The sequence below is a fragment of the Fukomys damarensis genome, unplaced genomic scaffold, assembly GCF_012274545.1.
Source record: "Fukomys damarensis isolate Sample0158 unplaced genomic scaffold, DMR_v1.0_HiC HiC_scaffold_7, whole genome shotgun sequence".
NCBI lineage: Eukaryota > Metazoa > Chordata > Mammalia > Rodentia > Bathyergidae > Fukomys > Fukomys damarensis.
Window position 1 is genome coordinate 18,872,832 of NW_022900919.1, and position 10,010 is coordinate 18,882,841.

General features: G+C 48.3%; 1 protein-coding gene across 1 annotated transcript in view; it reads right to left on the reverse strand.

The window, feature by feature from the left end:
- Window positions 1-6,348: 6,348 nt before the first annotated feature.
- The window catches only part of Rlbp1 (retinaldehyde binding protein 1), a 10,440-nt gene continuing 6,778 nt past the window's right edge, over window positions 6,349-10,010 (reverse strand). The window contains exons 7-9 of the mRNA XM_033761087.1: window positions 7,815-7,973; window positions 7,109-7,219; window positions 6,349-6,867 (exon numbers count right to left, since the gene is read on the reverse strand). Of these exons, the coding sequence (XP_033616978.1) occupies window positions 6,709-6,867; window positions 7,109-7,219; window positions 7,815-7,973 (429 nt within the window). The 3' untranslated portion in view covers window positions 6,349-6,708. The remainder of the gene's footprint in view (window positions 6,868-7,108; window positions 7,220-7,814; window positions 7,974-10,010) is intronic.

Below are 10,010 nucleotides of genomic sequence, written 5' to 3' on the forward strand. Positions count from 1 at the left end.
CCCACAAAACCCCTTTCAGCCATGTTTTTCTCTTGGCAGATCTGCTTCCAGATTGATTTTTAAGAACCATCACTTTTACATTCCCAATTCTGGTTTGTTTGTTTTGTTCTTTTTGAGTTTTCTAAAATTTCAAATGCTGCCCTGAAAATACTGTATTTTTGAATTTTTGTTCCTAGCACCTCTGCACTGCTGGATCTTTGGGAAGAAATACAGGATCCTTCAGTGCCAAGGTGTTTAAGATTTGCAACTAGCAATGCAATTTTTTCAAATATGAGGATATTTACCTTTACTAAGAAATTATACTAAACAATAATGTCCTTGATCGTTTTCTGTTCTCATATTACTTTTGATTCTGTGTGGTGGTGAACAAAGATCATTACAAACAAAAACTGTAATTTTGTTATCTTTGATTCAATGGAATTTCTTTACTTAAAAAAATAAAGACTAAAAATTTGGTATTGAGTTTGTTTGCTTTGTGTGTTGGAGATTTTCTACTGAAAAGGGATCCATCCCTCCTGTATCTTCACCAAAACATGAATATAATAGAAACCCCAGTTTCCCCTCCCACCTGACCTGCCTTGCAAAGAAAATACCAAAAGTTTTGCCAGCCCACTGTGTCCTCTGCGGCAAGCAAGCCAAAAGCTGAAATAAGTCAGGTGTCGATGGAGCCCCTTTCTAAACCAAATGAACCATGTGGACAAATTCAAGGCAAATGCATACAACACTTGCTGAAATGACTGTGCTTTTCCAGTAATGTTCTCTGAAGAGCAGGTGAAGGTTGGGTGGGGTGGGGTGGGGATGGTGTTATCTTCTCGTTCTCATTCGGATCTCTCTGAACCTGAAGGAAGGGTTTCCCAGCCCAGGCACTGGCTCGGCCAAGAGAGCTGGACCCCACCCCATCCTTGCACCCTGAGCCACCTCCCTCTTGGGCCATGAAAAACCCTTGACAAGCAGGACAGGGTAGGAGTGTTGGCTTTGAAAGGCGTGCCATTCACAAGACCAACGAATGCCCAGTATCAGATTTCAAACCTTATTCCTAAACTTGCTAAGCAAGTTCCCCTAACTCCCCCCACCATACTTCCTGTGCCTACAAGAGATCCGGACTGCTTTGACCCAAGAATCCTACCTAGGCAAAGAATCCCTACCTAGGAAAAGAGTTACCTGGAAAACATTTCAGGTCCAGGGCATTAGGGAGGTTGGTGCCAGCAGTGTCTCCAAGTGTCATCTGCTATACCTCTGCTAGGCGGCCCTCTCATTTGTCTTCGGTGACACTTCCTGACTGCCTCAGTAGGTCCAACATACTTGTCACGCCTTTCACTGGCCGGCTGCTTTCCCGTGCATCAGCCCAAACACCTCACTTTTCTTTCCCCTCTTGTGACAACCTCCCCTCCTCTTGTCTCTGTTGAGTGTTCCTAGAGGAAGTTACAGGAAGGTGGGATCCCTTTTTCTGAGTGGCTCAAATACATTTGCAGGCAGTTTGGCCTTGAATTGCTGAACCTCCTCCCAAAAGGGACCAAATAAGCCCCCCTCTCATTGTGGCTACAAGACAGGGCAAATAGGACTTAGGGTAGGTTAAGCAACTTACTCAAGGCCACAAAGTGAATGAAATACAGAGAAAGCTACAGAGATGGATTTGAACCCAGCCAATCTGCCTCCGAGTCCAGAGCAGCGGTGAGCTAATAGGACACTGAAATACTTGCCTAGTAGGAAGCAAGCAGGCAGCTGCACTTAGAAGCAAAAAGAGGGAGAAAGAGAGCAAATGGTTAATCAAAGGTGCAAGTCTGTATATTCCCTGAGATGAGGAAGCAGGATGTGCAGGCAGACGGGATGAGTTCAGTAACTAAACTCCCTGCCCAGCGACCCCGGCCCCCACTTTAGAAAATGAGTAGTAAATGGCATTCCTTTGAGAGTCCATGAAAGTAAACTGTCTCCTTTGTGCAGGGGGCTCTGTCTGCAGTGGCTGCCTCCACAGTCCTTAACTAGGCCCGCTGTCTATGTGTTGTCAGCTTTGCTGTCCTTCCCAGAGAGCAGCCACCTGTTTCTTTCTTACAGTGAATTTGTATTTTACTTTAGCCTTGGAACCTACGCACATTATGATTTCCACCCTATGTGCAGCTAAGAGCTCATGCTAGACAGTGACACCTATGTGCCCCCCTCATCTCCCTTTTGATGCCACTGAACGCTGGTTGGTTTCCTCTTAAAGTCACTTGCCCTTATCTGAGGATGCTGAGGAAACTGACCTGGCTTACATACAAGTTCTCACCTCATTGCTCCTCTTCCCCTCTCCTACCTACACCTCCCCACCCCCAGAAATAAATATTGGAGACAAAACAGCAGTAACAAAACCAGAACAAGAGTTGCTGGCTTGGAGTCCTGTCCTATCTTCTGTACTTCCTAGTCCTTTGACCCTACGAAGCTTTCAATGTCGGATTTGAGAGTTTTTACTTGGGATAAAGGTGGGAATAATTATAAGAATGCCTGCTGCAGGATTTTGAGAGCTCAAATAACATTTTCAGTGGGCTGGTGTTACTTCATCTTGTGGCTTTCACTTGGAGTCCCACTCACAGATCACTTGCTGGGGTGGGGTGAAATGGAGAAGTGTCCCTGTGGTATACCTTCATATCACAGCACCCAATTGATGGGCCCACAGGAAAAGCAGAGACACACCTGGATATGTATAGTTTCCCAAAGCATCTCCAAGCTGCAAATGCTGACAAGCCGGGTGTGCACCATCAAACCTTTCTCAATATACTCACAAGGTGTATTCACCTACACCCACAGGACTACCTCTGGACACAGTCTCTGAGAAGAACTTGCTCTTAAGTCTAGGACAGTTAGCCTGTGGTTGTTGCTGCCTTCTACATGGGCTTTCACAGCCCAGGATAGAGGAGCCAGGCTCTGGCAGCCTCACTTTGTCTGTCCTGTCTGCTCAGGTGTAAAGTTGGCCTTCAAATCCTTATATACTGACGCTTGCCAGAGTTGCTTCTTCCTTAGCCTTGCCTTCTCCGTATGTCAACACACAGGGCATACGCAGTGCACATCTGAGCCACAGGGAGCTTGGCCAGGGTGCCTGCCAGACCCAGTACAGCAGAACCTCTATGGTCAGAGCCCAGGCCAAAGTCATTTAAAGCTCCCAGAGGATTCCAACTGGAAGGGAGGCTGCAGACCACTCTTGGGCTCTTTAATGGCCAATCCCCTGGGAGTCTTCTTAAGACTGCTGGTTCTGATTCAGCAGGGCTGAGGTGGAACCTAACATTCTGCATTGCCAGCGAGCTCCAGAGCAGAGCAGATGCTACCCTCCCTGTGCAACCTTCAAATGGAGGCTCCGGGGATCCTGTGAGCTTTGAGACCCAACCCTGCTGACCATCCTCAACACCAGAGTGGCAGCCCCCATAGGAGGAGGACCAGAGATGGTCCAATGCACCTCTTAGGTGATGCCCACCCCCCCTCCCTGGCTGACTTGATTGAAGACAAGGACACGCCTCTTCCAGGAGCCTTCACCAGGCCACCAGGCAGCACAAGGTCCTCCAGTGTCAGTGTCACTGATGAACTGGAGGCTCCCAGTGGCCAATCCCAGTGAGAGGCTATCAAGGTTGGGGGCAAGTCCTCTGCTTCTGAGACCCCTGCCCACAGCTGTCCACAGCCTCCAGAATCTGCTGTCTCCCTTCTCCCAAGGGCCACAGGAAGACAGCAGAAATGCAGCCCTGAGACCTGTCAGCTCTGCCTCAGTCACTGTCTTCAGCAGAGTCCCTGCCTCATCCCAGATGTCTCCAGAAGGAACCATTAATTAGGGCACCAAGTGATCGCCTTAAAGTTCATGCTTTGTTCCCTTCCCTGTGGCTGTGACTTTCAAGCACGTTTCATCGTCCCTGTTCTTCTATCTCATTAGTGCAGAGTGAAGTGGAGGGGCATGCGGAATCACACAAATAAGCAGCTGGGATTTTGAGAGCCTAACACCATGTCAGGTTTTGTGCTTTTTGTGTTTGGTATGGGGATTGAGCCCAAGGCCTTCACACTGAGCTACATCCCCAGCCCTTTTTTAACTTAATTTTTGAAATGGTTTTTGTAAGTCACTAAGTTGTCTGGGCTGAGCTCAAATTTGCTGCCTTTCTGCCTCAGCCTCCCGAGGGCTTGGATTACGGGCAGGCACCACCACACCCGACTACATGTCAGCTTTTAACATTCAAGATCTCCACAAGCCTTATCCCAGAGGCAGCACTGCTTTCCCAGGCCAGTCTGGCAGAGGGCTCCCCGCTTGTCCCCAGGGAGCCAGTGCCAAACAAGACCAGCAGGTGGCGGTACACACCCACAGTCACAGCAGTTTCACCAGGTCCCAACCACAAGGGGCTTCTTTCTCAAAGCTGCTGGACATTACTGTCAGAAAAGGGTCTCTGAGCTAAGGTCCTGGCTCTGCTGACTTTAAGGGCAGTCCCCATCCTCCCTCGGATTTGAGTAGGAGCCAAGGCTGCCTGAGAGCCTCCTGGGCCAACATCTGCCTGAAGTTTTCTCTCTATCCTGATCTCATTGACAAATTGAGATCCACCACAGGTCAGAAGTCTGCATCCCAGAGGGCTCCTGCAAGTTGGGGTTCGGGAGAGATGACAGGATTGACCCTCAGATGTCATCCCTCAGATTTGGGATATAACTGTTGAAAAACAATTAGAAATCGCTGGGCGTGGTGGCACACGCCTGTAATCCCAGCACTTGGGAGGCTGAGGCAGGAGGATCGCTGTGAATTCAAAACCAGCCTGGGCTACATAGTGAGTTCCAGGTCAATCTCAACTACATAGTGAGACTGTCTAAAACAAACTCCCCCCAAAATTAGAAATATATTTTGAAAACAAAAAATACTTTCTTTTAAATTCTTTAGCTCAGCCCCACCCCACCCCCCACCAACAGGGAGGCTGACAGGAGGATCGCTGTGAATTCAAAACCAGCCTGGGCTACATAGTGAGTTCCAGGTCAATCTCAACTACATAGTGAGACTGTCTAAAACAAACTCCCCCCAAAATTAGAAATATATTTTGAAAACAAAAAATACTTTCTTTTAAATTCTTTAGCTCAGCCCCACCCCACCCCCCACCAACACCTCTACAGGGGTCACAGGCACCCTCCACCTTGTCAAATGCCCATCTCCACTGGACCCCACTTGCCCACAGGACAGAGCTGCTGCCCATGCAGCCATGCTTGAAATGCCATCTTAGCTCCAGAAATTCCTCGGGGAGCCCTCTGCGATCTTCCCTCCAAGTAGCCTCATTCTTTTTAGGTTTTCGCATCAAGGACCCATGTAAGCTTTGATTTGATACAGGGAAGCTTTGACTTTTAAACAGTAATGGAGAGGGGCTTCCCAGGGGAGAAATCCTCACTGGTCAGCCTCCCAGCCTTCTGCCCACATTAATGATAACTTGCTGTGATTTTCCTCCAGCTCACAAGTCCTGTGTGAATACCATGGATGTCCCTGGGTTGTTGATTGGGAATGTTATAAAGAAAGGAATTTCTTGGGTAATAAATAAGCAGACTGCAAACCTTAGGGATGAAAGAAAGGGTGAAAGAAATCAATACATACAAAACAAGAAAAAGAGATGTTGTGGGTAAGTCTCAAAGGTGTGAAAGCAGACGCAACTGGATTGACCCTACGATCTGGAACCATCTGGAAGGTCAGTCACAAAAGGAGAGTATGGCACCAAGGAAGGGGGTGACCCTGCAGGCAAGAGCAGATGTCCTGGACTGATCCTGAGATACCTCAGTGGTGGCAACCCTGCCAGGTAACCTCACCTGCCACCACTAGCCAGACAACAGGATGTCCGCCCCCAGCTGGGAAGGTAAGGGTGGCAGCCTGGGAGAAGTATCTGCCAGTACCTGGGAGCCCCATCCCATAAAAGCAGCACTTTCCTCAGAGAAGCCTCAAGCCTAGGAAGTGGGTTTCTGTGGAGGGTTGGCACCTACAAAAATGAGCAACACACTCAAGTCACCAACCATTGAAGAAAACCAGCTCCGTAAGAGGAAAGCATTTGTCAAAGGATGCAGATTGGCTAGTACGAGCTCCTCCGCCCTGTGACGTACTGGAGACGGAAGACGAGCGCTTCCATGGTGCATATGAAGGCCAGGGCTCTGAAGGGGCTTTTGGTGTAGCGGACCCATCCCCCCATGGTAGAGGCAGGAGACATGACTGCCACCTGAAGGAGGTCCAAGCTCCTAACTCACTGCACACATCAGGTGACACCCGAGGGGAGCTGGCCACCCTAAAAGGAAGCTGCTCCACAGCTGTTTGCTTCCTGGAATTCTGCAGAAAACCTGTCGCCAGCTATAGGTGATGAATGACAAATCATCTGAGCCTAAGTCCCCTCACTTTGATCCTATTTATTGTTGAGGGGAGGTAACCCTGCTTCCTTGTCTGTTTTTACAGACCCTAAGCAGCTGAACTCTGACAAAGGAAATTATCGAGAGGCCTAATTGGAGTCTGAAATTCACCTTCACACAAAATCACTGTCCTACAGCTTCTGAGGCAGATGGGGATGTAACCACCCGATCCTTCTGTTCACAGGACTCCCCCTCATTTACTGTCCCTCCCCCATCTTGGGGATGGCAGGGAAGGGTAGGGAGGGTAGGGAAACTACCGTCACCTCAGGCAACCCTTTGCCAGCCTGGGTCCGGGACAGCTGAGGCGAGGCCAGTGATGCTAACTACAGCTCGGATGGAGAAGGTGCCTCACAAGGCCGTGTTCTCAACTTGGGCCTGGGACCCAAAGAGCTGCTCTGCAGTCACCCTGCCGTCATATGGGGGCAGGGTGCCCCCAAAGTCAGCAGGCAGGATGCTCTTGTCAATCTCCTGGAAGAAGCCAGAGAGGTCGTCTCCGTGGACAAACACCTACGGGGAAGAAAGGAGACAGCTGAGCAGGAGGACTCGTGAGGAGGAGGATGGAGGGGAGGAGAGGGGCGGAGGACAAGGCCTTTCTCCACAGTCCTCCGTGTCTGTGCCATCCGGGGACCCACCAGCGCAGGACCAGAGCGCAGTCGGGTGGACGCGCGGGATCCCTGCCCCACAGCACCCCACCCCTCTTGCCCCCAGAGCTCTTTCCTGCTACGGCCCACACTCCTCAAAGACTCACTCTCCGCAGCAGCTTGCTCTTCAGGAAGGGCGCGACCATGTTGTAGGTGGTGGTGAAGTACCACGGCTGGTGGATGAAGTGGACAGCTTTGAACCGGGCCGGGAAGGAATCCTGCAGGGACAGGGGCCCCACCACGTGGCCCCGATGGCCTGAGAGGCTCTCCTCACCCCAAGCCTCTCCCATGGTACGGGGACTGACTTGTCCAGCACTGTGTGTTGCCCCCCAGGCCAGCCCAGGGATGGCTTCATCCTCGGGCCAGCTGCTGGGGCCCCTCACTTCCTCGGGACTCCAGGCTGCAGGGAGGAAGAAGCCCCAGAAGCATAGAACCCAACCCTTGGCCATGGGTGCAGAATGCCCAGAGCTGAGTGAAGAAATGAAATGGTAGCTTTGCTTGGGTTTTTGGTGACTGCGGTTTTTCAAACCCACTTGCCTGTAGAATGGACTACAAGTTCTTTTTTTTTTTTCTCCAATACTAGGGATTGAACCCAGGACCTTTGCACTGAGCTACATCACCAGCCCTTTTTTATTTGGACTGTGCTTGAACCTGCAATCCTGCCTTAGCCTCCCGAGGTGCTGGAATTATAGGCCTCCACCACTATGCTCAGCCGTCACTGCTCTTTATGGCACAGAGAGCAAATCCTTAGGACGCTGCCAGCACAGTGACACTGGTAGCACCGGAGGGCGGCTCTGGGTGCTAACCCCTAACCTGCAGCATGTCCACCATCTTCCTGAGATCCGGGAGCCGGAGGCTGGCAGCCTGCTGCATTGTAAAGCCCTTAAAGTTCTCAATGATGCAGAAGCCGTTAATTTGAGTTTCCTCGTTCTCCAGTAGCTTCTCCAGGATGAAGCAATAAGCCTGCAAAATCTGGGACACACAGCAAACAGGATGTGAAATCCAACCCACAAAGATAATTAAGACTCTAAGCCCTGAGGGGACGGCTAATTGGCACATTCATTACTGGAAGAATTTGTCTCAGGATTCCATCTAGGACATCTTCTCTCTATGAGTGTCTACCGAGAAACAGCCTTCAACGTCACATCCATGGTTGGACGTCAGAGTGTTTAGCCTGGACTCAAAATAGTGGCACCACTGGAAACATTCTAATGTCCAATAATAAAGTACAGGTATAATGACCGTATTTTAGGATGTGGAATTTAGGTCCAGAGGCGTTAAAAATGATGCAGAAGACCAATGATGCCAGAATATGTCCATAGGATATCATTGTACAGTGTGGTCCTACTTTTAAAAGAAAAAAATGTGTGTGGGCTGGGGATTTAGCTCAGTGGTGCCTTTGCCTGCCTTGCAAGTGCCAGGTCCTGAGTTCGATCCCCAGTACCACAAAAACAAAAAAACAAAACAAATAAAAGAAAAAAATGTTTGTGGGCTGCAGATTTAGCTCAGTGGTTCTACCACCTATCTCGAAAGCTCAAGGAACTAAGTTCGATCCCCCGTACCAAAAAAAGGTGTGTGTGTGTGTGTGTGTGTGTGTGTGTGTGTGTATAAAACAGATTGAAAGGATGTCAGTAGTAAAAATATCTGGGAATAGATAAAGAAAATGTGGAATCTATATATAATGGAATACTGCTCAGCTGTAAAGAAGGATATATTTAAGACATTTGTAGGAAAATGGGTGCACCTGGAAAATATAATGTTGAATGAAATGAATCAGACACACAAGTTTGAATGCCATATGGTATCTCTCCTCTGAGTAAGGCTAAGTACAAACTAAGAGAAAAATAAAGGAAGGACAGAACGAGACAAGGGGATGGATCTTTTGCAGCTGGGAAGTGGTCCGGGGCACCAAGGATGATGGGGGAGAGGGAGGGGATGGGAACTAGGTACAGTGAAGACTCGTCATGTACAAGGTCCTAATAACCTGTGTGTCATAAACACGGACTAAGATCAGCAATATCAACAAGAAGGAAGAGGGGGAAAGGGAAACTAGTGGAGGAGGGAGGAAGGAGGAGGGAAGGAGAGTTTTAAAATATTTAGGAGGAAAACTTGAAAACTTCTAAAAGTTCAATAGTACGGTTTTATTTAAAACTTAAATAAAAAGAACAGCATCTCCTGTTTGTGGATGGGTAAACTAGCCATGAATACAGCATTTATAAAGGAAGGTGCCAATCCTCCTCAACTTTGTCATTTACATGTAATATTATCCAAATAAAAATACACCTGTCTCTCTTGGAGCTGGACAAATTAATTTTAAAATTCACAGAGGAAAACAAATATTCAAGAATAGCTACGAAAACAGGTGAGGTGGTGCACGCCTGTAATCCCAGCACTCAGGAGGCTGAGGCAGGAGGATAGCTGTGAGTTCAAGGTCGGCCTAGGCTACACAGTGAGTTGAAGGCCAACCTGGACTACACAGTGAGAACCTGTCTCAAAAAAAAAAGACGACCGAGAAAAGCCCAGAAAAAGCAGAGTATTAGGAATAGAGTGCAGCGGTGTATCTTAGCGATAGGACATTTGCTAAGCATGCATGAGGCCCTAGGTTCTACCTCCAGTAACACACACACACACACACACACACACAATGGAATTAGCCCAAAAGATATTACACATGTGCCATAAAATCTCTGTAACTAAAACAATATGAGGGGCTGGGGATTTAGCTCACTGGTTCTGGCACCTGCCTCACAAGTGCAAGGACCCGAGTTCAATCCCCGGTACCAAAAAAAGTGGGGGCTGGGGACAAAAAACACAAACAAACAAACAAACAAAACCAATATGGTGTTAGAGCATGAATAAAATGAATAGACAAAGAGATCAATGGAATAGAATAAAAATCCAGAGATAGATCCTAGTATATATGGAAATATAGGCTATGATAAAGATAACACCTCAAGTCTTGGAGAAAAGATGGACTTTTTTTTTTTTTTTTTTTTTTTTTTTTTTTTT